Below are 27,974 nucleotides of genomic sequence, written 5' to 3'. Positions count from 1 at the left end.
TTTGTAAAACATATAAATCCGCCCCCAGTCCCCTCAATCAGTCTTTCTCACCTACTGCGGTCGGAGGACAAGTGGACATCAGCACATGTGGACGATTTCGCCATAAGCTACCAATTGATTCATTTTGATAGTCAGTTAGTTATTTTTTTATAACAATTTTTTTATTAGGTAATATTTGACTCAAGTTTTGGGTTATTTGCTTGCAATTGGCCGGTAAGTCATTTTGGTGGCTAACTTGCTAGGCTAGCTTTAGGCCAGCCTAATATATCTTGATACATTTTTAGTTTTATCCGATTTTTAAAAATGTAAGTTGGTTCAATAAACCGACCATTCAAAGGCCTTGGCTACGGTAAACATCAAGTATTTTCTTAACTTTTTACCTGTCTGAGAATTGGGCCTAACTATTTACATTTCTTTTTAACCACGAATTCGAATGCCGTAGGCCCTTATATAGACAGTAAGCAGATGTTGGGCATGTACTGTACAGCCGCTAGCCAGATGTGTTTAGTCTGAGGCACTATCGAACTGGTTCCATGATGAACCATGGCAGTATCTCTAAACGTAATTTTTTTTTGGGGGGGGGGGGGGGTTTGGTTCCGAGGACTAGTCATTTTGCTTGCTACCTGGGTCCATTATTACATCGCTAACGTTATTTACCTGTGACCACTTGCAAATGTTGTATCGTCAAACCCAAAATGATGATTTGCATGTGAGTCCGTGTTTCAGCTGAACCTCGTGATTATAATTTCACTGCACTGACTGGGTTGACAATGTCAACATTTAACACTTCTGTCAATGACTATAGGTAACTGACTTTTGTTTGTATGTCACTTTAGAGAATCTGAGCTCAATCCTTGCTGTGCTGGAAAATCGGGTAACTATAAGCTTTTCTGCTCCTGAATCTAGCCTTTCAGTAACCTTACTATGATGAGTTTGTTGCATGATCCGTGTTTCACCTGAATCCTAGTGATTATACACATGCGCTGAGTAAATTTAAGGAGTTGTTGTAGAATCTCTTCATTCTGTGTTGTACTAACGGTTTCCCATCTGTCCATCTCTAGGTAATGTGAACTGCCATTGTAGGACTGATCACCGCTTCCATTCAACCCCTGGATCTTCAGATCTGTTAACTAGTTTGAGGTCAAATTTATGTACATCTAATGACTACGTATGTACTCTACAGTTGCTAACCAGATGCGTTTTGTCTGCGGCACTATCGAACTGGTTCAAAATTGTACAAAATGTTACTTTTGGTTCAAAGTGTTCAATAAATGCAGTGAATGTTGACTGTTTATAATTTATGGAATGTCATTGGCAGTTGTAACTGTTAATACCTCTTTAAAATAAAATAAAAATAAAATCATCACTATAGCGTCTCACCATTACTGGATTGGCTGACTAGCGGTCGGTTTCTAGCCACCACATGAGGGCTAGGCGAGTGCTGCTTGTAATAGAGAATGTTCTAGCGGCCCCCAATTTCCATGAGCATTCAAATAGCCCCCACGAGGGGGAGGAGTGTAGAGGATGTCTTGCTGCTGGTTTAGGGAGTTCCAATTCGGCGTGACCTCTGCATTGCTAGCACACGTGACCGACCTGAAGCGTTTTACCAAACCCATGAGGTTCCTTATTGCTTTTATAATCCAGTTACACATTTTAGCGTCATACCCGTGGTATTTTGCAATTGCGGCACCCCGTCCTATGGTCGATAAATCATTGGATTTGATTCAATGCAATTTTGATCTGAGGACTGCAACCCTAGTAAAATGTATACCTTTTAATAAACCATTAACTTCCCATCTGTGGTTATTTTGCTCACTGTCACCCTATGTTTAAGTTTCTGCAAATGGAACTGGAGCCATGTGGGCTAAATAATTGTTAGGGTTCTCATTTGAATCCACTGGTGGCACAAGCCCGATTGGCCGCCAAATGGCACTTCTTTTAATGACGTAAAAGTTTAAAAGGAATAATGGTTAATATAGTAACCTACAGATTCAAAATTGGCCGACAAAACGTTTACATGTGCATTATGACATGTGACTTTCCCATAGTAACCGTGCCATTCCAAGCACAAACGGGAAAATTAACAAATACAAAACACAGCACGATTCTTTTGATCCTAAAATTAAGGGGGGGAAATCGCTAAATTGTATGAGCGGACCCTCAGCTGAGGGTTAAGGTATTAGATGTACCTTTATAATGGTTGGCTCTTGAAATGATCCTGTTGTAATTTCAAACTAATAGCCCATCTATTTTATAAGCTAAATCAATAGCCTAATTACGGCACAATTTATCGCTACTATGGCGTCACCAGACCCCCCCTATAGCCATATAAAAGTCATTCAATCTTATCTATCAATCACAATTCTCAGAAGTCGCAGAGCATCCACTAGCTGCCCTGTCCTCAGACACCGCCGCTGCTCTAGTGCTCTACCTGACCTAACCGCCCCCTCCCTGTTCTCCGACTCGACCCCTGGTAGAGCAGCGATGTTAGTCTGCTTACCAAGATTACATTGAATGTTCCTGAGTGACCTAGTTACAGTTTTGACTTAAATCGGATTAAAAATCTATTGCAAGACTTGAACATGGCTGTCCAGTGATGATCAACAACCAATTTGACAGATCTTGAAGAATTGTAAAAATTATAATGTGCATATATTGTACAATCCAGGTGTGCAAATCTCTTACTTACCCAGAAAGACTCAACTAAGCCATTGAGTGCTTCTCCAGACCCCTCTCTGAAATGTGTTAATTCTACAGCCACTATGTATACTGTGCCTTCAGAAAGTATTCACACCCTTTTACTTTTTCCACATTTTGTTGTGTTACAAAGTAGGATTCAAATGTATTTAATTGTTTTTTTGTCAACGATCTATACACAAAACTTTCATGTGAAAGTGGAAGGCATTTTTTTTTTACATTTGTGAAAGATTTATTAAAAATTAAACACTTCAACCCCCCGAGTCAATCAATACATGTTAGAATCATCTTTGGCAGCAATTACAGCTGGTTGTCTTTCTGGTTAAGTCTCTAAGAGCTTTCTACACCTGGATTGTGAGACATTTGCCCATTATTCTTTGAAAAATTCTTCAAGCTCTGTCAAATTGGTTGTTAATTATTGCTAGACAACCATTTTCAGGTCAAAATTGTAACTCGGCCACTCAGGAACGTTCACTGTCTTCTTGGTAAGCAACTCCAGTGGAGATTTGGCCTTGTGTTTTAGGTTATTGTACTGCTGAAAGGTGAACTCATCTCCCAATGTCTGGTGGAAAGTAGACTGAACCAGGTTTTCCTCAAGGATTCTGACTGTGCCTCTCCGTTCTGCTTCTTTTTTATCCTGAAAAACTCCCCAGTCCTTAACGAATACAGTGCATTCAGGAAATTATTCAGACCCATTGACTTTTTCCACATTTTGTTATCTTATTCTAAAATTGATTAAATAAAAAATGTTCCTCATCAATCTACATGCAATACCCCATAATGACACAGTGAAAACAGGTTTATTTTTTTTTTAAATTAAAAAATGGGGGGGGGTTATCCGGGTGGTCTCTGAGGTACCATAACACTTTGAGAAAAAGTGTCAAGCACAACGTAGCAGCCAAGTAGCCTACTATCTATGGAGGTGAAACGTACAGCACTCTGCAAGGTGCTAATTAATTCAAAGCATTTTAGACGTCACTGCAGTAAACCCACATACTTGAGTATAGCGTGGGGCTTACACAAGTCAGAATTTCTTATAGCCTAATTTTATAGACATCAATGTACAGCAACATTTTTATGCGACACTGCAGAACACCCACCATATGCACACATACTCAGCTGTGGGGCTCACAAGACCCGTATTTCATATTTCACGACAAATTTCGCAATATTGGAATATAACATAAAATAAATCTATGTAGGCTACAGCAGAACCCACATATAAGAATTTGTAGGCCTCCTGCCTATGTGATAATATGAAGCACATATTCAGATTACAAACTCCCACAATGACTTTACCCATGTCAAGTCCATTTAACTCTCGAGAGTCAACTTCTTGCTAAAAAAAATACTAGCTAGTAGAGTGAACTGGTGGGATAATTTGTTTACTTTATTTATTTAACTAGGCATGTCAGTTAATTAAGAATAAATTATTATTTACAATGACACCTACCAAAAGTCAATAGGCCTCCTGTGGGGACCAGGGGCTGTGATTAACAAAATAAATACAATTAAAAATATAGGACAAAATACACATCATGACAAGAGACAACACAATATAAAGAGAGACCTAAGACAACAACATGGCATGGCAGCAACACACGGCAACACAGCATGGTAGCAACACAACATGGCAGCAGTACAACATGGTAGCAGCACAAAACATGGTGCAAACTTTATTGGGCACAGACAAGAGCACAAAGGGCAAGAAGGTAGAGACAACAATACATCACGCAAAGCAGCCACAACTGTCAGTAAGAGTGTCCATGATTGAGTCTTTGAATGAAGAGATTGAGATAAAACTGTCCAGTTTGAGTGTTTGTTGCAGCTCGTTCCAGTCGCTAGCTGCAGCTAAATGAAGAGAGACGAGCGACCCAGGGATGTGTGTGCTTTGGGGACCTTTAACAGAATGTGACTGGCAGAATATCTCAGATAGGGGGGAGTGAGGCTTAAGAGGGTTTTATAAATAAGCATCAACCAGTGGGTCTTGCAACAGGTACAGTGGCATGAAAAAGTATGTGAATCCTTTGGAATTATCTGGACAACCTACACTGTAGGATAATAAAAATACAGTAATTTGTGTGTTATTAGTTTAAGCACACTATGTTTGCTTATTGTTGTGAAGATCAGATCAAATTTGATGACCATTTTATGCAGAAATCCAGGTATTTCCAAGGGTTCACATACTTTTACTTGACACTGTATATTAGCATTGCCATCAGGAACAGTTTGCCCCTCACTCCTCTCACGCACTGACAGTTCTCTGGCCCGTACTGGGTTCGAATTCACCATCTTTCTCTGGATTTTTGGACTTGAAAAATGTCAAACTCGATTGCCTTTTTTTTATAAATTTTTTATTTGGCTTTCCCATGATTCAAATTCAGTAGGGAGATGACTAGACTAGGCTACGTGACGTGACTACGTAGGGACTAGCTGACCACCACTACCAGGACCTGTGTCAAGATCAGTTACTTACCCCACTGTCCCTCCCAATAACCTCTATGTACAGGATAGGATGATTACATAGAAGGATCACCGCACTTTTACATGATGGTCTGGGGGGGCAGGAGAAATAACGAGGAGACGATTTTTTTTTATTAATTTTTTTAAATTTAATTTTACCCCTTTTTCTCCCCAATTTCGTGGTATCCAATTGTTTAGTAGCTACTATCTTTTCTCATCGCTACAACTCCCGTACGGGCTCAGGAGAGACGAAGGTTGAAAGTCATGCTTCTTAACACAGCGCCATCCAACCCGGAAGCCAGCCGCACCAATGTGTCGGAGGAAACACCGTGCACCTGGCAACCTGGTTAGCGTGCACTGCGCCCGGCTCGCCACAGGAGTCGCTGGTGCGCGATAAGACAAGAAATTCCCTACCGGCCAAACCCTCCCTAACTCGGACGACGCTAGGCCAATTGTGCGTCGTCCCACGGACCTCCAGGTCGCGGCCGGTTACGACAGAGCCTGGGCGCGAACCCAAAGTCTCTGGTGGCACAGCTGGCGCTGCAGTACAGCGCCCTTAACTACTGCGCCACCCGGGAGACGAGGAGACAACTTGATTTAATGCTTATTGCTTTTATTAGAATGTCTACAGTGCGAACAATGAAATTATGAATAAATCATGCTGCGAGGGGTACCGGATCTGGGCAAATAGGTGCTGGAACAAACAAAGTCAAATCTGAGAGGTGCAGGATCCTGTTCCGACAGGATCCGGCTCAAGTTAAGTACTGCACACCTGTCTAAAGAAGGTCCCACAGTTGCCAGAGCAAAAACCAAGCCATTAAGTTAAAATAATTGTCCATAGAGCTCAGAGACAGGTTTGTGTCGAGGCACAGATCTGGGGAAGGGTACCAAAACATTTCTGCAGCATTGAAGGTTCCCAAAAACACAGTGGCCCCCAAGGTGACAGTGGGGTTATGGTATGGGCAGGTATAAGCTACAGACAACGAATACAATTGCATTTTATCAATGGCAATTTTAACGCACAGAGATACCGTTACGAGATTCTGAGGCCCATTGTCGTGCCATTCATCCGCCGCCATCACCTCATGTTTCAGCATGATAATGCACTGCCCTATGTCGAAAGCATCTGTACACAATTCCTGGAAGCTGAAAATGTGCAAGTTCTTCCATGTCCTGCATACTCCCCAGATATGTCACCTATTGAGCACGTTTGGGATGCTATGGATCGACGTGTACGACAGCATGTTCGAGTGCCTGCCAATATTGAGCAACTTTGCACAGCCATTGGGACAACATTCCACAGGCCACAATCAACAGCCTGATCAACTCTATGCAAAGGAGACGTGTCGTGCCCCATGAGGCAAATTGTGGTCACACCAGATACTGACTGGTTTTCTGACCCACTCCCTACTTTTTTTTAAGGTATCTGTGACCAACAGGTGCATATCAGCATTCCCAGTCATGTGAAATCCATAGATTAGGGTCTAATGAATTTATTTAAATTGACTGATTTACAAATAACTGTAACTCAGTAAAATCTTACATTTTTTTGTATGTTGAGTATATATTTTTGTTCAGGGTAAATACCTATAATGCTGATGAGTGAGATAGGAAGCGATGTGAATTATGAGTTTACTAGATGAATTAAAAGTGATGATCCATTCAGACCAGTCTTACTGATTTAACTTTCAGAACTGCATTTCTTCTGGAAGATATGCAGTCTCCGACAGCTCTTCACAGACATACGACAATGCTGTGAATCTGTTTACAAAGGTTATGGTCCATAAAGTCATGGACAACATCTCTCAGTTTTCTGATTCAGTAATGCAGAAATAGTACATTGGGCGCTAAAGAACATCTGAAGATGGGGCCAGCATCCATGACAGAGAGGTGGACATCTCAACTGTTCTCCCCACTGAGTCTGAGGTTGATAAACAGAGTAATACCTGTCTTCCTCAGGCTAAGGCTGTCTGGAAAGGCAACAGCTTCCTGTCAAATATCAACTTCAGGATCATCTCTGAGGTAGACAAAAGATCACAGCTAAAATTGAAACATTGCAATTACATACAGTTGAAGTCGGAAGTTTACATACACTTAGGTTGGAGTCATTAAAACTTGTTTTTCAACAACTCCACAAATTTCTTGTTAACAAACTATACTTTTGGCAAGTCGGTTAGGACATCTACTTTGTGCATGACACAGGTCATTTTTCCAACAATTGTTTACAGACAGATTATTTCATTTATAATTCACTATATCACAATTCCAGTGGATCAAAAGTTTACATACACTAAGTTGACTGTGCCATTAAACAGCTTGGAAAATTCCAGAAAATGATGTCATGGCTTTAGAAGCTTCTGATAGGCTAATTGACATCATTTGAGTCAATTGGAGGTGTACCTGTGAATGTATTCCAACACCTACCTTCAAACTCAGTGCCTCATCATGGGAAAATCAAAAGAAATAAGCCAAGACCTCAGAAAATAAATTGTAGACCTCCACAAGTCTGGTTCATCCTTGGGAGCAATTTCCAAATGCCTGAAGGTACCACGTTCATCTGTACAAACAATAGTACGCAAGTATAAGCACCATGGGACCACGCAGCCGTCATACCGCTCAGGAAGGAGACGCATTCTGTCTCCAAGAGACCAATGTACTTTGGTGCGAAAAGTGCAAATCAATCCCAGAACAAAAGAGGACATTGTGAAGATGCTGGAGGAAACAGGTACAAAAGTATCTATATCCACTATAAAACAAGTCCTATATTGACATAACCTGAAAGGCCGCTCAGCAAAGAAGAAGTCACTGGTCCACAACCGCCATAAAAAAGCCAGACTACGTTTGCAACTGCACATGGGGACAAAGATCGTACTTTTTGGAGAAGCGTCCTCTGGTCTGATGAAACAAAAATAGAACTGTTTGACCATAATGACCATCATTATGTTTGGAGGAAAAAGGGGGAGGCTTGCAAGCCGAAGAACACCATCCCAACCGTGATGCACGAGGGTGGCAGCATCATGTTGTGGGGGTGCTTTGCTGCAGGAGGGACTGGTGCACTTCACAAAATCGATGGCATCATGAGGCAAGAAAATTCTGTGGACATATTGAATCAACATCTCAAGACACCACTCAGGAAGTTAAAGCTTGGTCGCAAATGAGGTTTCAAAATGGACAATGACCCCAAGCATACTTCCAAAGTTGTGGCAAAATGGGTTAAGGACAACAAAGTCAAATCAAGTCCTGACCTCAATCCCATAGAACATTTGTGGGCAGAACTGAAAAAGCATGTGCGAGCAAGGAGGCCTACAAACCCGACTCAGTTACACCAGCTTTGTCAGGAGGAATGGGCCAAAATTCACCCAACGTATTGTGGGAAGTGTGGCGTACAGCAGGTCAGCCACCAGGGGGAGACTCGTCAAGGCCTGGTGACAGACGGAGTCTACATCACAAGGCGATGGCTCCCTCTTCTGGATGTGCCAGGTCTCGCCGGGCTCTCTGGCAAGGACTAATTGGGGCTGAGTAATCAAGGGCTGATTGATTACCAGCTGGACAAGTCCCATAAAGCTGCCGGAAGGGAAGGGCAGCACATGGGAGAAGGGACTGGGGGAGGAAAGGTTGATCCCGCATAGTTGGGGACGGTTCCAGAGATAAAAGGAGGGAGCTCAGTTTTGTTCAAGATGGCCACCATTGTTCCAGTACCCAAGAAGGCAAAGGTAACTGAACTTAATGACTATTGCTACTTAGCACTCACCTCTGTCATCATGAAGTGCTTTGAGACTAGTTAAGGATCATATCACCTCTACCTTACCTGCCACTCTAGACTGACTTCAATTTGCTTACCGCCCCAATAGATCCATAGACGATGCAATCACCATCACTCTGCACACTGCCCTATCCCATCTGGACAAGAGGAATACCTATGTAAGAATGCTGTTTATTGACTATAGCTCGGCATCCAACACCATAGTACCCTGCAAGCTCATCATTAAGCTCAAAACCCTGGGTCTGAACCCCACCCTGTGCAACTGGATCCTGGACTTCCTGACAGGTCTCATTCGGGTGGTGAAGGTAGGAAACATCACCTCCACTCTGCTGATCCTCAACACTGGGGCCCCACAAGGGTGCATGTTCAGCCCCCTCCTGTACTCCCTGTTCACCCATGACTGTGTGGCCAAGCATGCCTCCAACTCAATCATCAAGTTTGCAGATGACACAACAGTATTAGGCTTGATTACCAACGATGATGAGACAGCCTACAGGGAGGAGGTGAGGGTTCTGGGAGTGTGGTGCCTGGAAAACAACCTCACTCAACATCAACAAAACAATTGAGATGATCGTGGGTGCACCCTCCTAGCTACATCGACGAGACCGCAGAGAAGGTGGAAAGCTTCAAGTTCCTTGGCGTACACATCACTGAGATGGACCACCCACAGACAAACTGAGATGGACCACCCACACAGACAGTGTGGTGAAGAAGGCGCAACAGAGCCTCTTCAACCTCAGGAGGCTAAAGAAAGTTTTCTTGTCACCTAAAACCCTTAAACTTTTACAGATGCACAATTGAAAGCATCCTGTCGGGCTGTATCACAGCCTGGTATGGCAACTGCACCACCCGCAACCAATGCTCTCCAGAGGGTGGTACGGTCTACCCAACGCATTACCAGGGGCACACTACCCGCCCTCCAGGACACCTACTGTACAGCATCCAATGTCACAGGAAGGCCAAAAATATCAAGGACCTCAACCACCCGAGCCACTGCCTGTTCACCCCGCTAACATTCAGAAGGCGAGGTCAGTACAGGTGCATCAAAGCTGTTTTTCAGACTCTTGGTTCCAGCTATCTCATGGCCACTAGCACATTAGAGGCTGCTACCTATAGGCATAGACTATAAATCTCTGGCCACTTTAAGGAATGGAACACTAGTCACTTTAATGTTTACATATCTTGCATTACTCATCTCATATGCACCTCTCTCTCTACTGTATTCTATTCTACTGTATCTTAGTCCTTTCCGCTCTGACATCACTCATCCATCCATACATGTATATAGTCTTAATTCATTCCTACTTAGATTTGTGTGTATTGGGTATATGTTGTGTAATTTGTTAGATATTACTGCACTGACGAAGCACAAGCATTTCGCTACACCTGCTATAAAAATCTGCTAATCACGTGTATGTGACCCTTAAAATTGGATTTGTTTGGTTAGGTAATTATAACCTGAAGTTGAGTTTACATATTCAGAACTCAAATTATTAATCATTTTCCACACTTATTTTAATCACAATATTCCACAGTATTATAAGTGGTATTTACAACATGGGATTCAACAAACATTCAAGCAGTACAAGCAGTGTATATTAAAAGTATTTTAATTTTTTGGGGGGGGCACATTTACAAAACGCATTTACAAAGATTAGTGGCAGTGAATTTGGGTCTACTGAGAAACTTGTCTAACACAAGGTGCACTGAATATTGTAGGGATTCTTTCAGATGGTCCCATTTGGACAGGTAAAGGTTTCGAAGCAGTCTGTGTGCAGCAGTGCATCGTCATGATGAGTGGATAGCATCTGCAGTGCAACTCTACACAAGTGTCTGTTTTTCGTTCTTCACAGCATTGCCCCCAGTGCTGCTGAAAGACAACGCATCTTTTAGTCCAATTCCCTTCTTTATCCCAGTGTCCAGAGATGTCCCCTCAAAGAGCCGAGCCATGAAGGCAATGCCGTCCTCTTTGATGTAGGATTTTCCAGCAAAGGTGTAGAGTATAGGGTTAGCACAGCTGCTGATGAAGGCCAGAGCGGAGGTCACAGCACGACTAGGCTGCCATACCATATCTAGTCTGCAGAGAGAGGGATAGAGTTCATGTTGCAGTTCCAGTCCTTTTCTTATTGTATGGGTGTTGGTGCTTATGTTAAATTTAACTTTAGCTAAATGGAGGGGAAAGATGTTGGGTTGGTTGGCACATACCTCTTTTTCGTTGGTGAGCTGTCATCAAACTGTTCAGCCACCACCTAGGAGAGAAAAAAAAGTACAGTCATTCACTGTAAAATAGTATAACTTTCTATGCTACACTCCACACTCTGAGTGAAATTGCAAGATAAACAATACCGTATGATCACACAGACCTGTATTATGTTAATGAGGTGATATGGCAACCAGAAGATGCCAAACATCACAACGATGGCCAGGATGAGTTTCTCACTGCGGACCTTACGACGGAACTTGGTCTGTCTGAGGCGTCTCAGGATGCAGACGTAGCTGCTCACTATAACCCCGTACGGAACCAGGAATCCCACTACTGTCTCAAAGGTGTACTGGTACACCACCTGAACATGAGAAATTATGTAATGATAAACTGCACACATGTAATGACATGGTACAATACCAGGCTTATTTGAACACGAATGGGTCTGTCATACCAAGATCAAGCTAAATGTAAGATTAGTTAGGATTTATGATGTCAGGAAGAAAGGGAGGCTCCTGTGATTTTAGTAGTCATATAATGACTGTACCTGTATCAACATGTAAACCTCTTCCTAATCCTGAATAACTATATACTTAAACCAGAAAAAATATATAATGTATCTAACTTCATTATTAACTTAATATTCACTTATCTCTTAAACTTACATATCGAGACCGGGAGTGATTTGAGGCACACACCAGGCGGGTGTTGTTCTGTTCATCATGATCATACCTCACCTGCCTGAACACCAGAGCAGGGATAGAAATTGAGAACACTAGGGCCCAGAGCACAGCTATTGCCCGCACCACCATCTTCTTGCTGGCCAGGGCCGCCACTCGATGGGGCCACACCACTGCAACTAGCCTGTGCAGGCTCATCAGCGTGATGAGGAAGATGGAGGCGTACATGTTAGTGTTGCACAGGTAAAACAGCCCTTTGCACATGAGGTCGCCAAAGTCCCAGTTCTGCCTGGCCAGATAAATTAGGAAGAAGATGGTAAGGCACATGAGAAAGCCATCGGCGCACGCGAGGTTGAGGATGAGGAGGGTGGTAACGGAGCGTTGGCGGGCACGGGCCAGGATGCTCCAAATGATGAAGAGGTTTCCTGGGACGCCGAGGAGGAAGACCAGGCCCAAGATGAGGGCTCCTATGGCTGTGGTGGCGTCATTACTCACGATGCTGGAATCCTCAACAGTGTCTTTGGTGAAGAGGATAGAGGTGGAAGTGGACTTGTTGAGATAATGGAGGAGGGAACTGCCATCCTTAGCCATAGTGAGGGTTATCAGCTCTGAGGGAGAGAGGGAGAAAGACAGAGTTATCCATGGACTCTAATGGCTACTGTGTGTTATCAACCTTCAAGTTGAAAAGTAGCACAGAGCTTGGGTCATTGACAAAGAGTATGACCTACATAAAACACAGTTATCAGTAGACATTTTACTTATTGAAGCTAAGGTAAGAACATATTGTTTTGATGTAAAGGTTTTAGTTGAGGGCTCAAGGTGCTGTCTGTCATCTTCAATTCTGTGTGATTAAAGAAGGAAGGAGATGGACGAGTCAGAAAAAAGGAGGAAATCAATGTCATTGGCCATTTGTACGGTTATTAGCTCTGAGGTAAAGGGCGAAACAATAGCCCCGTTTATACCTGTTGCTAGCATGTGCCCTTTGTCTTGATCTTTTCTACATTCTGATTGTGCCCAGGCTACATTTCTAGACAGGTGTAGACAATAAAATTGTGATCTGATTGTGATCAGGCACACATTGTGTCTGGATATCAAACAGACCTGGATGGTGAAACCATTTAAATCATCATTATAATCATCACTCTAAAATCATTGACACAGGTAGCACCAATGATTTATGGTATCATTGTCTTAAATAAACTCCGATTATTTTTAAAGAATATCTGTCAAATAGTTTCCATACAGGGAGGCACCAACTTAGTGCTGACACGATGGAAGGATAAGAGACACATTTTAATACAACGTGTAGACGCGATAAACCTTGATCAGATAGTGATCGGATCATATTGATCAGGTCTCACAAAACTCACGATAGCACAAGATGTAAACGAGGGTAGAGAGAAAGAGACATATGTTTGGGAAGTACACTCTATGTGCAAAACTATGTGGACACCCCTTCAAATTACTGAATTTCAGACACACCCATTGCTGACAGGTGTATAAAATTGAGCAATCGCCATAGACAAACATTGGCAGTAGAATGGCCTTACTGAAGAGCTCAGTGACTTTCAACGTGGCACCGTAATAGGATGCCACCTTTCCAACAAGTCAGTTTGTTAAATTTCTGCCTTGCTAGAGCTGCCCCGGTCAACTGTAAGTGCTGTTATTGTGAAGTGCAAACATTTAGGAGCAACAATGGCTCAGCCGCGAAGTGGTGGGCCACACAAGCTCACAGAACAGGATCACTGAGTGCTGAAGTGCGTGACTCGTAAAAATTGTCTGTCCTCGGGTTGCAACACTTACTACCGAATTCCAAACTGCCTCTGGAAGCAACGTCAGCACAATAACTGTTCGTCGGGAGCTTCATGAAATGGATTTCCACGGCCGAGCAGGCGCACACAAGCCTAAGATCACCATGTGCAACAGGAAAGGGCTTTCTGTGGGCCTCCCGAGTGGCGCAGTGGTCTAAGGCACTGTATCGAAGTGCTGAGGTGCCACTACAGCCTTGGGTTCTATCCCAGGCTGTGCCACAGCCGGCCGTGACTGGGAGACCCATGGGGCGGTGCACAATTGGCCTACCGTTGTCTGGGTTAGTGAGGGGTTGGTCAGCGGGATTTCCTTGGCTCATTGTGCTCTAAAGAGTCCTTGTGGCGGGCCGGGTGCCTGCAAGCTGACTCGGTTGTCAGTTGGGCCGTGTTTTCTCTGACACATTGGTGCGGCTGGCAACCATTTAGGGAACGGTTGCCAGCTTTACTGTTTCAACATGACAATGTCCCCATGAACAAAGCAAGGGGCATACAGAAATGGTTTGTCAAGATCGGTGTGGAATAACTTGACTGGCCAGCAGAGAGATCCCTGACCTTACCCCCATCAAACACCTTTGGGATGAATTTGAACGCAGACTCTGAGCCAAGCCTAATCGCCCAACAGCAGTGTCCAACCACACTAATGCTCTTGTGGCTGAATGGTAGCAAGTCCCTGCAGCCATGTTCCAACATCTAGGAGAAAGTCTTCCCAGAAGAGTGGAGGCTCTTATAGCAGCAAAGGGGGAACTAACTCCATATGAATGCACATGATTTTGCAATGAGATGTTCGACGAGCAGGTGTCCCCATAGTTTTGGTCATGCATGTAGCATATCACGGAACTGTCACCAACTCAAAATTAGGTGAATTGTTTTTACATATGGTTTACACTAGTTTCACGAGTCCATCCTTCCAAATCTCACCTCATTGACGTGAGTGAAGCATGGGCATCCAAGATCATGTTTACACTGATAGAAATAGCTTTGGGATATAATTCTATTTGAGGTTGGGGCTACATGTCGCTCAACCCTCACTCACTGTTGTATCTTTGCGGTAGACAATGTGTTTGCAGCACACATAAAACATTTTGCCACTGACACAGGCAAGCAAATATTCACATTAGCCCTCCTGGCCAACAGTATATTGTCACAACACAGAGATGGCATGCTAAAACATGCCAAATATTAACGCTGCTCCTTTAAAAGACTCCACTTCGATAGTCATAGACTTCTCTTGATTTCCTCCCTCCTGCTCTCTCTCTCTGTATCTCTCTCTGTATCTCTCTGTATCGCTCTCTGTACTCTACATTGCCACAATAATTTCCTCTTATCATCACAGGCATTATGCTTGTCTTCCTCCGTGGTGTAATTTCTATTTCTACCCCCAAAAAAATATATTTCTGTAAAGCTATGAAGAGGAAGGACACCAAATAATGGTTCACAGAAGTGGACATTTTGTCAATCAGGCTATGAACAGGGCAACAAGTTTCCACTTGTGCAGTTATTTTGACAAATAAAAAAAGTGAACAGCAGTGGAAAGTGCATTGTATTATACACTGAGTGTAGAAAACATCTGGAACACCTAATCTGTTGTCTTGCTCATTCACCCTCTGAATGGCACACATACACAATCCCTGTCTCAATTATCGCAAGAATTAAAAATTCTTCTTTAGTCGGTCTCCTCCCCTTTATCTACACTGTTTGAAGTGGATTTCAAAAGCTGACCTTATGTGTCAACATAAGAATCAAGGCAGAGTTACGTCAACAGCAAGTAACACACTGAACCACACAGAGACAGGATTCACTCATCAACACATGGATATGAGAGGGAAAGAAGATAGATAGAGGGAAGAGGATGGAATTGGAAAATAAGATCATTGGAAATGAATTAGGAATTATTATGAGATTAGGAATGATTATGAGAGAGAGAGAGAGAGAACGAAAGAGAAAGAGAGAGAGAGAGAAAGACAGAGAGAGAGAGACTGAAAATGAGAATCGAGTATATCCCAGGGAAAAATTCAGGATATTTGCATCCACTCACCTTACTACACAATCAAGACTTCAGAGGATGGCGAAGAAGGTGATGAAGAGCAATGGATCTGAGTAGGGTGTGTAACCATATGGTGGCAATAGTTTTGTGTTTATCTATACTCTTTGTTTATCTCTCTTTTCTGACAGCTTGTATCCAACTCCCTCTCTCATTCTATTTTTTTCTTTACAACTGCTTGTTTCCCCTGTCTTTCCCTGTTACTGTGTCTAATAAATGTGCTGCCCCACAAGCTGTAACATGCTCTGAAGGGCGAGAGAGGTGTGTCCTTCCTTTAGTCTCCAACCTCTCACTCTCTTTCACACACACACCCTCCACAGCGGTGTTTTTCCTGGTGCTAACCTTCCCCCCTTTGTCCTGATCTTGCCAATATTCTGATTGTACCCACATTATCCGACAGGTGTAGAAGATTAAAAGACACATTGTGATCTGATTGTGATCTTCCTTTAGAGGTAGTCAGGCACGCATTGTGTCTGCCAACTGGGCACAGACATCAGTTCAATGTCTAGATTTGATTTACATTTAGTTGAGTTGTCAACTAACGTGAAGTCAACAAAAAATGTCACCATGTCATTGGATTTAGGTTAAAAATACGAAATGCCCTAAAGTCGATTACTTTTGCAAATCCAATCAGTTTTCCACGTTGATTCAACATCCTCACTCATGACATACCCTCTTCTAAGGCACTTATATTTTTTGTCTTGCCCATTTACCCTCTAAATGGCACACTATGTCTCAATTGTCTCAAGGATTAAAAATCCTTCTTTAGCTTGTCTCCTCCCTTTCATCTACAGTGATTGATGTGGATTTAAGAGACTTCAGTAAGGGATCATAGCTTTCACCAGGATTCACCTGGTCAGTCTATGTAAGGGAAAGAGCAAGAAAGGACACCTGTATAGTTGGGGACGGTTGCAGAGGTAACAGGAGTGAGTTCAGATTTTGATCCCCACAGGACACAGCAAGACCCGGAGCCCAGAAGATGGTATCCCGGAGAGGGTCTCATGGGGGAGACCTATTCTTTTCTTTTGAACTATTATTTTAATAAACACCTTTGAAACTGAGCTAATCCTACTCTGTGTCTGATCTGTGCAAATGTTTTGACACAACCCCCTGGTCTGCCACTATATATATACATATACAGTGCCTTGCGAAAGTATTCGGCCCCCTTGAACTTTGCGACCTTTTGCCACATTTCAGGCTTCAAACATAAAGATATAAAACTGTATTTTTTTGTGAAGAATCAACAACAAGTGGGACACAATCATGAAGTAGAACGGCATTTATTGGATATTTCAAACTTTTTTAACAAATCAAAAACTGAAAAATTGGGCGTGCAAAGTTATTCAGCCCCTTTACTTTCAGTGCAGCAAACTCTCTCCAGAAGTTCAGTGAGGATCTCTGAATGATCCAATGTTGACCTAAATGACTAATGATGATAAATACAATCCACCTGTGTGTAATCAAGTCTCCGTATAAATGCACCTGCACTGTGATAGTCTCAGAGGTCCGTTAAAAGCGCAGAGAGCATCATGAAGAACAAGGAAAACACCAGGCAGGTCCGAGATACTGTTGTGAAGAAGTTTAAAGCCGGATTTGGATACAAAAAGATTTCCCAAGCTTTAAACATCCCAAGGAGTACTGTGCAAGCGATAATATTGAAATGGAAGGAGTATCAGACCACTGCAAATCTACCAAGACCTGGCCGTCCCTCTAAACTTTCAGCTCATACAAGGAGAAGACTGATCAGAGATGCAGCCAAGAGGCCCATGATCACTCTGGATGAACTGCAGAGATCTACAGCTGAGGTGGGAGACTCTGTCCATAGGACAACAATCAGTCGTATATTGCACAAATCTGGCCTTTATGGAAGAGTGGCAAGAAGAAAGCCATTTCTTAAAGATATCCATAAAAAGTGTTGTTTAAAGTTTGCCACAAGCCACCTGGGAGACACACCAAACATGTGGAAGAAGGTGCTCTGGTCAGATGAAACCAAAATTGAACTTTTTGGCAACAATGCAAAACGTTATGTTTGGCGTAAAAGCAACACATCTCATCACTCTGAACACACCATCCCCACTGTCAAACATGGTGGTGGCAGCATCATGGTTTGGGCCTGCTTTTCTTCAGCAGGGACAGGGAAGATGGATAAAATTGATGGGAAGATGGATGGAGCCAAATACAGGACCATTCTGGAAGAAAACCTGATGGAGTCTGCAAAAGACCTGAGACTGGGACGGAGATTTGTCTTCCAACAAGACAATGATCCAAAACATAAAGCAAAATCTACAATGGAATGGTTTAAAAATAAACATATCCAGGTGTTAGAATGGCCAAGTCAAAGTCCAGACCTGAATCCAATCAAGAATCTGTGGAAAGAACTGAAAACTGCTGTTCACAAATGCTCTCCATCCAACCTCACTGAGCTCGAGCTGTTTTGCAAGGAGGAATGGGAAAAAATGTCAGTCTCTCGATGTGCAAAACTGATAGAGACATACCCCAAGCGACTTACAGCTGTAATCGCAGCAAAAGGTGGCGCTACAAAGTATTAACTTAAGGGGGCTGAATAATTTTGCACGCCCAATTTTTCAGTTTTTGATTTGTTAAAAAAGTTTGAAATATCCAATAAATGTCGTTCCACTTCATGATTGTGTCCCACTTGTTGTTGATTCTTCACAAAAAAATACAGTTTTATATCTTTATGTTTGAAGCCTGAAATGTGGCAAAAGGTCGCAAAGTTCAAGGGGGCCGAATACTTTCGCAAGGCACTGTAAATACTACTGTTTAAAAGTTTGGGGTCACTTAGAAATGTCCTTGTTTAATATATATATATTTTTTTAAATGTGTCCATTAAAATAACATCAAATTGATCAGAGGACAGTGTAGACTTTGTTAATGTTGTAAATGACTATTGTAGTTGGAAACGGCTGCTTTTGAATGGAATATCTACATAGCCATACAGAGGCCCATTATCAGCAACCATCACTCCTGTGTTCCAATGGGATGTTGTGTTAGCTAATCCAAGTTTATCATTATAAAAGGCTAATTGATCATTAGAAACCCCTTTTGCAATTATGTTAGCACAACTGAAAACTGTTGTCTGATTAAAGAAGCAATACAACTGGCCTTCTTTAGACTAGTTGTGTATCTGGAGCATCAGCATTTGTGTGTTTGATTACAGGCTCAAAATGGCCAGAAACAAAGAACCATCTTCTGAAACTCATCAGTCTATTCTTGTTCTGAGAAATGAAGGCTATTCCATGAAAGAAATTGCCAAGAACTGAAGATCTCGTACCACGCTATGGCCTACTCCCTTCTCAGAACAGAGCATACTGGCTCTAACCAGAATAGAAAGAGGAGTGGGAGACCTCGGTGCAGAACTGAGCAAGAGGACAAGTACATTAGAGTGTCTAGTTTGAGAAACAGATTCCTCACAAGTCCTCAACTGGCAGCTTCATTAAATAGTACCCGCAAAACTCCAGTCTCGACGTCAACAGAAGAAGCGACTCCGGGATGCTGGCCTTCTAGGCAGAGTTGCAAAGAAAAAGCCATATCTCAGACTGGCCAATAAAAATAAAATATTAAGACGGGCAAAAGAATACAGACTGTGGAAAGACTGTTCCACCTTTCTACCACATGGTGGCAAGATATCCACATTGTTATATCCTCCTTCCTCTGTCAATTAATTTGACATTCAACCGTTGACATCCAACAGCAACTGAAAGCCAGCCTGAGGATTTGACCCACATTAGCATCCTTTTCATTTGTAACACTCATATGCCTCCCAAATAAAACCCTACTGGTTATATAAACTCCAAAAAACGATTTTGATCTCTTGCCAAGACCTTATGAAGGCGAGATAATTCTACAATCCTATAGAATAAATCCCAATCCCCCACAATATAAACTAGATTTTACCCTAAATAATGAGCAGTCTTTAGTCAATCTTGATTGCGCATAAACATTTACCAAATATAATCATCTTCATTTGGATAGAAGATACCCACATCTCCAAGAGTATGAAAGATAGAAAGTGAGAGAAAAAAGCATCCAGCTCCAGTATAACATGATGATTGTGAGAACTGGAGGAAGGGGTGAGAGAAAGGCAGGGGGGCGCGGGGGGGGGGGGGGGGCTAGGGAAAGAGAGGGATTGAGGGAGGGAGAGAGCATGTTTATTTAAGTTTTTCGTCTCCCGTCTCAGACAGAGTACAGACTACAGAGGATAATGAGAAACAGATCTTGCAAGGGAGGGAGAGGGAGGGCGGGAGAGAGGGAGGGGGGGTGAGCCTGGGAGAGCAAGGGGAGTAACATGGGGAAGGGAAAAGAAAAGGGCTGAGATGGGTAATGGGAGTAGGAAAGGAGGATGACAAGACAGAGGGGGTAAATCATGTAAACACCACAGGAAACAGCCTGGCCTCCTTATGCTCTCTGAATGACAGCGAAGAATCATGGTCCTTTTTATGACAGAGAGCACAGGGACATACAGTGAGGCCACAGCAAGGAGGAACAGCCCACCAGCCAAACATCTGGCTCAAGAGGGTCACTTCATTACTTTTTTACACTCGAGTTGATACCTTTAAAAAGTTTAGTGTTTGAGGGAGGGAGCGAAAACAGAAAACTTCTGGAAATACAAGGATGTACTGTCAAACTGTCAGAGGAAATGTAGGCAATAATCTATAGGCTATAGCCTACTTAACATATTAGTTATGTTAAGAACTGGGAAAAAGTTTTTTTTTAAACGTAAACTAAGCACAGCATGTGAAAAGAAACATCCCGGCTCATGGACACAGGCAGGGGGAACAGGGGAGAGGGGAGGGTGAGAGGGTCTCATTGACTGACAAACGAAATGTCCAATTGAGATCGAGTAACTGTCCAAACTGGGCTGGGCAACTCACCCAAAGGCAATTAAGGGTAAAGGACGACAAAATATTTGATACACTTTTTTTTCTGGTCGGATAGAAGAAAGGATGGCGACAGAGCATTAGAATTAAAGACTGATAGATAGCCTGTGATGGAATAGATAGATACCGGTCCTATGGCTAACGGACTTCAAAGAACTCGATATATTTATTTAAATCTGTCTTCTCCAAAACTTCGAATGAACAGGACCAAGGAAATTATCATTATGAAATAACACAGCAGATCACACTATCTGTTCAACTGGGAGTTCTCTTCATCCGTTTCGCATACTTTTTTTTCGCTTGCTGTGGGGATGGGGGCTGCGCCGGGTTCTGGTTGGGAGGAGGGGGAGTTCGAGTTCAAGTTGGTTTTTGAGGAGGACCCGACGCGCCAACTCCGGGGCCCATCCCCGCTGTGCAACGCGGACCAGGAGCACACTATCGTGGGGGAGAGGACAGAGAGCGCCCTGTCGCTCCTAGAGTCGAGCAATACTGGTTAGAACCCTTTCTTGAATAGTGTGTGTGAATGTTTGTGAATGTGGGAGAGATTGACCGAGAGAGAGATTGACAGATAAGGAAATTAAGATTGAAGGCCGTTCAATGGTCCCCAATGTAGGCAACTCATCCACAACGTAGAGACATTCCTCTGTGTGTGGTGTATATAATGTGAATGATTTAGTTGACTTGTTCTAAGTACGTTTATCATTTATTTGTACAATTATTTGGCCTAATGTTCTCTCTCTCTCTACCCAGGTATAGATGAGTTATGTGTCTGATCAGGGCTCTCCAACCCTGTTCTTTGAGAGCTACCCTCCTGTAGGTTTTCACTCCAACCCCAGTTGTAACTAACCTGATTTGGTTGATCTACCAGCTAATTATTAGAACTAGACACGCTAGATTGGGGTTGGATTGAAAAACTACAGGACAGTAGTTCTCCAGGAACAGGGTTGGAGAGCCCCGGTCTGGATGTACTGTATGTGCACACGTGCTTATCTGTGTCTGGGGGATGTGTTCATGTGCATGGAGTTCTTGTGTTCTGTAGCCTACTATGTGTGCTGTGTGTGTGTGTGTGTGTGTGTGTGTGTGTGTGTGTGTGTGTGTGTGTGTGTGTGTGTGTGTGTGTGTGTGTGTGTAAGAGCAGAACTCAATGTGGTTTTAATCAGCTGTGCGTGTGAGTGGAGTTAACAGCTGCCATCTGGATGGAACCGCAATCTCTGTTTACTGAGCATGCACCACATACACACCTCCCTCCACTCTCCTCTCCTCTCCTCTCCTCTCCATCTACTATCCCTCTACTCTCTTTCTGTTCTCCCTCTCCTCTCCCTCCGTTCTGCCTCTCCTCTCCCTCCGTTCTCCCTCTACTCTCCCTCCGTTCTCCCTCTCCCTCTCCTCTCCTCTCCCTCTACTCTCCCTCTGCTCTCCATTTACTATCCCTCTACTCTCCCTCTGTTCTCCCTCTCCTCTCCCCCCGTTCTCCCTCTCCTCTCCCCCTCACTCCTTTCCCCTTTCAGCTTTTGATACACACCCCTCTCACCCACTAAAGCATTTATTTCCTGCCCACACTGGCATACAACACATATACCACACCCCAACCTAGGGATGTTACCACAGTGTATATTGTACCTTATAACTGATGCACTAGGCTGACCAATGATCCATACTGGAAAGTGATGCACACAGTGCTCTACAGTGAACCTAACTGTCCTGTACTGTCTATTGCACCACAGCAGGGAAATGTTTGATGTAAAAACACAAATATGGAACATTTACTTACCTATTTTATAAACAACCTTAAGCCCCCTCTACATTATTTCTGAAGCAATAGAGTTAGGGTATGTTTTTTATAGTTAGTGGACATAACTGGTTACTCTGAAACTTTAATGTATTCTAGATCTGTACCATCTCTTTACGGTGAACTCAATAGGCTAAAGCTTACCATGTCAACCTGTAACTGGGAGACTACTAACATCCCTCTCCAACATTTTTGTTTGGTCACAGAGAGCCACCTGGATACCACTCACGTAGGCCAGCCAATCGGCATCCCTACCCCAACGTATTCTTCAGCCAGTCAAAGGGCTGGGATGCATTCCCCGCCCCCCAGACGTGCCTTGGTGAGGGAGTTCAGTGGGACCTATGAGAGCCTTCCAGCGAGATCTGTACAGGTGAGCGAATCGGAGATGTCCAGTTACTCTCCTGGTCAGTGAGAGTGGGACAGTGACTCATAAATGTATGTCATAAATGATGCTAAAAGCCATACAGTTCCCTACAGTATGGTTGCCTGATGACTCCAACAATTCTTCCGCTGCTCTATGTTCGCAACATACTTCAGTCTGAGACTGTCATCATTGAAGTCATTTGTGGTGAAAATGAAGGGTGTTGTACAAAAGAAAGTCATCAGCGATTGGATCATCAGTAACCAATCAGAGTATAAAAGCCAATTACGAATGTTTATTTATTTTAGTGATATTTTAGTTGAATGATTTTGTGATATTCAATTACGATCTTGTCTTATCGCTGCAACTCCAAAACGGGCTCGGGAGAGGTGAAGGTTGAGTCATGCGTCCTCTGAAACATGACCTGCCAATCCGCGCTTCTTAACACCTGCCCTCTCAACCCGGAAGCCAGCTGCACCAATGTGTCGGAGGAAACACCGTTCACCTGACTACCGAATTCAGCCTGCAGGTGCCCGGCCCTCCACAAGGAGTCGCTAGAGTGCGATGAGCCAAGTAAAGCCCCCCCGGCCAAATCCTCCCCTAACCTGGACGACGCTGGGCCAATTGTGCGCCGCGCTATGGGACTCCTGGTCACGGCCGTTGTGACACTGCCTGGGATCGAACTCGGGTCTGTAGTGACGCAGTGCCATTGAGCGCTGCGCCCCCGGCAAATTTCCTAAATGCCACTTTACCCATGTATGTTCTGAATCTGGCCCAACCCATCGGTTTATGGGACCAATCAGAACGGTTAGAATGGGTTTGCATTCTAGAATTTTTGGGGGAAGTACTCAGATCCCCACTCATTGCGGAGAAGAAACTAACGGCCGTGGGGGTGGCGTAGCGTTTGACCGGAACCGGTTGGGTAGGCAGGCAAACACTATGGTCCCTGCATTTCTCTATTGTTAATGTTCTAACTTATCTCTCTCCCATCTCTCTCTCCCATCTCTCTCTCCCATCTCTCTCCCATCTCTCTCTCCCATCTCTCTCTCCCATCTCTCTCTCCCATCTCTCTCCCATCTCTCTCCCATCTCTCTCCCATCTCTCTCTCCCATCTCTCTCTCTCTCTCTCTCCCATCTCTCTCTCTCTCTCTCCCATCTCTCTCCCAGGTGTCAGAGTCCCATGTGTTGGAGTGCCCTAGCATCCAGATCACCACTATCTCCCCAGAGGATGACACTGCCCCAGCAGGAAGTAACTTCTGGGACACAGGAGGTGGATGGGACAGGGAGCGCCTCTACCTTCCCCTAATGGACCCATTCTGCTACCGCGAAGGCAGCACCGGCGCTGGGTCCCTGAGCCCAAGCCCTGCCTCCAGCCCCTCCTCTCGCGGCTGGCTCAGTCCTGCGTCCAGCTGTGATTCGCTGCTGGTGGAGGAGGAGGAGCTCAATGAGGTCACCTCCCATTTCTGCCTGTCACCCTCCTCCCGGCCCACCTCACCGGGGGGTAAGAAGCGCAGGAACTCCCCTCTGGCCTCCCCCTGCACGTCCCGCAGGAGCAGCTACTCTGAGGACCACTCCTGTACCCTGGAGGGAGAAGACTCCACCTCTCAGTCACAAGCTCACAACAGCAGCTTTGAGCTGAGCATTCCACAGAAAACTAGGAAGACGTCACTGGAGCAGGTAAGGTGGCTGGCTGGTGGTTCTTAGAACTTAGGTTCCATAGAGGTTTGTCTTGATGCTCAACCAGAAATCCATTGTTTGTGTCCTCCAGGTCTCCCCCAGGGATGTGGAGCAGGAGCAGGGTCCAGCCCATAGCTCCCACTGCCCACTGCCAGAGCCACTGCAGCAAAGGAGAGAGGTTGCATCCATGGGCATGGACTACCTGTCTGTGCCCCCTGCTCTGGGCTGGGGGAGGACCAGAGCCAGCGCCCACAGCCCTATGTTCAGGTTACACACTATGTTTATACAGTATCCCTCAACACTGTGTTGACTTGCCATTATTATTGTTTGGATGGCCAGGATAGCCCGCTCCGCCCACACATCTGACAGGTCCATTGTTCTTACAGATCCAATGCTCTACCGCCACTTGATTGGCCACTGCCAACTCAGTTTGACCAATATGAGTTGCGTATCGACGTGCAGCCCCGCCCACACCACCGAGCCCACTACGAGACAGAAGGAAGCAGAGGAGCCGTCAAGGCATCACCAGGGGGACATCCGGTTGTTACGGTATAATAAATAGATTAAATTAAAGAAAGCTTGATTTGTTTATGGCTTCAATCCCAGACTAACATATAGAGTATATATCTAAACAACAGCTCTCCTTTCTGTCTCTCCCAGCTGACTGGGTACACAGAGAGACAGCCCCTCTCTCTGCAGGTGTTTGTGGGAACAGCTGATGACAGGTCCATCCGGCCTCATCCTTTCTATCAGATACACAGGTAGGTTACCGTGCAACAATACACCAATCAATCTATGATAGTATGTGCTACATCAGTGTTTTGATGTGTTTTTGTTTTTATTGTTAAGATGCTTCTTTTGATCCTCAGGGTAACAGGTAAGATGGTGGGTACTGCCAGTCAGGAGAGTGTACAGGCTGGCACCAAAATACTGGACATCCCCCTCAACCCAGAGACCAACATGACTGCCCTGTGAGTATCTACCAGAGAGATAAAGCTCATAGATATCAACGGCTTTGTATGGGGGTAACTGAGTAGGCAGAAAGAATAGCTTTCCTGTATGTGTGTAAATACTAGGATGCACTTTTACATGCTATTTTGCACTGTGTGAGTGTCTGTCTGTGTGCTGAGTATAACAGCCTATCTCTGTTTCAGCATTGACTGCGCTGGCATTCTGAAGCTGAGGAACTCGGACATCGAGCTGAGGAAAGGAGAGACAGATGTAGGGAGGAAAAACACGCGTGTGCGCCTAGTGTTCCGTACCCACCTCCCCCTTGGCCTTCCCGTGGCCCCGCCTGGACGGATGCTGGCCCTGCAGGTTACCTCCGTGCCTATTGAGTGCTGTGAGTATGGCAGGTAGCCTAACGGTTAGAGCGTTGGGCCAGTAACTGAAGGGTTGCTGGTTTGAATACCTGAGTCAACAAGGTGAAAAATCAGTCGATGTCCCTTTGAGCAAGGCACCTAATCCTTATTTGTTCTAGGGGTGCTGTGGCTGACCCTGTAAAACAACACATTGTGACAATGCAAAACTTTTTTTGAATAGGTTTCTGAATATCCTAGTGAATCATCTGTATTCTGTCCTCTCTCTCTGTGTCTCGCTGTGTCTCGCTGTGTCTCTCTGTGTCTCTCTGTGTCTCTCTGTGTCTCGCTGTGTCTCGCTGTGTTTCTCTGTCTCTCTCCTCAGCCCAGCGCTCTGCTCAGGAGCTGCCAGTGGTGGAGTCAGTCAGTGTCATATCGTGCTCTGTGGAAGGAGGGGAGGAGCTACTGTTGGGTGGATCTAACTTCCTGCCCATGTCCAGAGTGCTTTTTATGGAAAGAGGGACAGGTAAGGGGTTCGGGATAGGGGAAGTTAGAAGTTAGGGAATGTAGGATTTTTAATGAAAATGAATCTTAGGTTCCCACAAAGATAGGATAACATAACATTTGTGTGTGCGTGTTCTTCTTTTCTTCAATGTGCACCATCCATGAAATTAGGTATAATTAATATCCATATTTACCAGATGGAAAGCTGCAGTGGGAAGAGGAGGCACATGTTGACCGTGACAACAGTAGTGAGGTAAATAGTATGTTTCTGGGTCTATTTGTGTTTCAGCGCACATGTATTAAAACTGTAATGTACATTGTTCATATTGTCATCCCACAGTGCTTGCTGTGTGTGCAAATTCCAGCCTATGGTGACCTGTCTGTGAACCGCCCAGTATCTGTGTGCCTTTATGTCTCCAACGGGAAGAGGAAAAGGAGCAGCACTCATTGTTTCAAGTACCTGCCGGGTGAGTCTCCCTTCACTTCATCCATCAGTCTCTCAGCTTAGACTGGAACTATCTTTGTTGTTTTTGGTTCATTTTGAACAATTTATCCTGATTTATCTACGAGGTTAGGGGCTTATTACCACTTATTTTCTCTCCCTTTCTCACTCTCACGCTCTCTCTCTCGCCCTCAGTCATGTTTAAAGAGGACGACCCTCTGCCCTCGCATCCCTCTGTCTTGCCCCTGGAGGGGGTGACACTCTGCTCCATGGGGGGGCCCAGCAGGGTGGACAGGGGTCTGCACCTGAGGAATGATCCCACGCCCAAGGAGAGAGGGCTAGCTTTGCACCTGCCCCCCTACCCTTCAGCCTACTCTCCCCCCTACCAAGGCCATGGCTACCAGGAGGAGTACTGCCACAAGCCTGAAGCTGTGGGTGACAGCAGAGGTTCTCTGTCAGAAAGACGCCCCAGCTTTGAGAACTTGGAGCTGGGCTTCACCGAGCTACTGCCTCCCCTGTACCCCAGAGTCTCCCAACCTCCCTCTCCCTCCACATGGCTGGACTCCCCATACCTGTCCTCCTCCCCCTCTCCCTCCCACTCCTCCTCTCTGAGTCCCTTCCCCGCAGGCAGCCCCATCTCCTCCTCCTCTCTTCCCCCCATGACTACCTCACCCTACCCCCACTACCCCTACCCTCAGGAGGTCTGCCCCTCGCCTCCTTCCAACTCCAGCCCGTATCAGGACTTCTACCCACCACCATACTCCCACAATGAGGTATGGGACCACCAGGGCAGGGGACCTCGGGAAAGGGAGGCTCAGGCTGGGTCTAAAATGCAGACGACCCCCCTGGAATTTGCCAGCTCATCATCTATTCACCACATTACATTAGAGGAAGGTGAGAAGTTTGCATGTACAGTACGAAGTTCTAATTGGTATTGATCTCCATTGTTACAATAATAACAATACATATAATATAACATGTTTGATGGATTGATATACAGCATAAATGAATGTCTAAACTTCTGACTGGCTGCTGTGTCTTTTTTGACTACAGTGAATGAGTTCATAGGAGAAGACATCAGATCGTTCCAGACGGACAGCCAACCAGGATGACAAGCTCAGTACTGTCCTGTCTGGTTCAGTTGTTATAGTATGAAGCGCTTTATTGCTACCATATCACACCTTTTTCTATGCACTTGGTTTATGATGTATTGCTCAAATATGACAATACTGAATGGGGATTAAATGGTAAGGGCACAGTTGTAAGTATGATTACAGATACATTTTACCGTTTATATAAGGGAGACTAATGTTTTTAACCAGTTTTCAATATAAATTATACAAGTAAATG

At 44.4% G+C, this 27,974-nt stretch overlaps 2 protein-coding genes and 1 long non-coding RNA gene across 3 annotated transcripts; 2 read left to right on the top strand and 1 right to left on the bottom strand.

Moving 5' to 3' along the window:
- Positions 1-26: 26 nt before the first annotated feature.
- Positions 27-1,369, top strand: LOC110530578 (uncharacterized). Its single transcript, XR_002474548.3, has 3 exons — positions 27-213; positions 837-874; positions 1,062-1,369. It is a non-coding gene; the product is annotated as an uncharacterized LOC110530578 (long non-coding RNA).
- Positions 1,370-10,519: 9,150 nt separating this feature from the next.
- ltb4r2b (leukotriene B4 receptor 2b) lies at positions 10,520-15,946 on the bottom strand. The gene is made up of 5 exons (XM_021613764.3): positions 15,650-15,946; positions 11,792-12,414; positions 11,287-11,487; positions 11,129-11,172; positions 10,520-11,000 (listed from the first exon to the last, which is right to left on the bottom strand). The coding sequence occupies exons 2-5, from the start codon at positions 12,395-12,397 to the stop codon at positions 10,745-10,747; spliced, it is 1,107 nt and encodes a 368-aa protein (XP_021469439.3). The 5' UTR covers positions 12,398-12,414; positions 15,650-15,946; the 3' UTR covers positions 10,520-10,744.
- A 4,079-nt stretch (positions 15,947-20,025) lies between these two features.
- On the top strand, positions 20,026-27,972 carry nfatc4 (nuclear factor of activated T cells 4). Its single transcript, XM_036986215.2, has 13 exons — positions 20,026-21,045; positions 22,549-22,712; positions 23,871-24,380; positions 24,472-24,647; positions 24,767-24,929; positions 25,041-25,141; positions 25,250-25,351; positions 25,535-25,722; positions 26,064-26,204; positions 26,380-26,435; positions 26,523-26,649; positions 26,820-27,518; positions 27,678-27,972. The coding sequence occupies exons 1-13, from the start codon at positions 20,865-20,867 to the stop codon at positions 27,734-27,736; spliced, it is 2,667 nt and encodes an 888-aa protein (XP_036842110.2). The 5' UTR covers positions 20,026-20,864; the 3' UTR covers positions 27,737-27,972.
- Positions 27,973-27,974: the final 2 nt, after the last annotated feature.

This window comes from Oncorhynchus mykiss, chromosome 8 (genome assembly GCF_057628025.1).
Source record: "Oncorhynchus mykiss isolate SJ-2025 chromosome 8, ASM5762802v1, whole genome shotgun sequence".
Lineage (NCBI taxonomy): Eukaryota > Metazoa > Chordata > Actinopteri > Salmoniformes > Salmonidae > Oncorhynchus > Oncorhynchus mykiss.
This window is presented reverse-complemented; position numbering and strand designations above follow the sequence as displayed.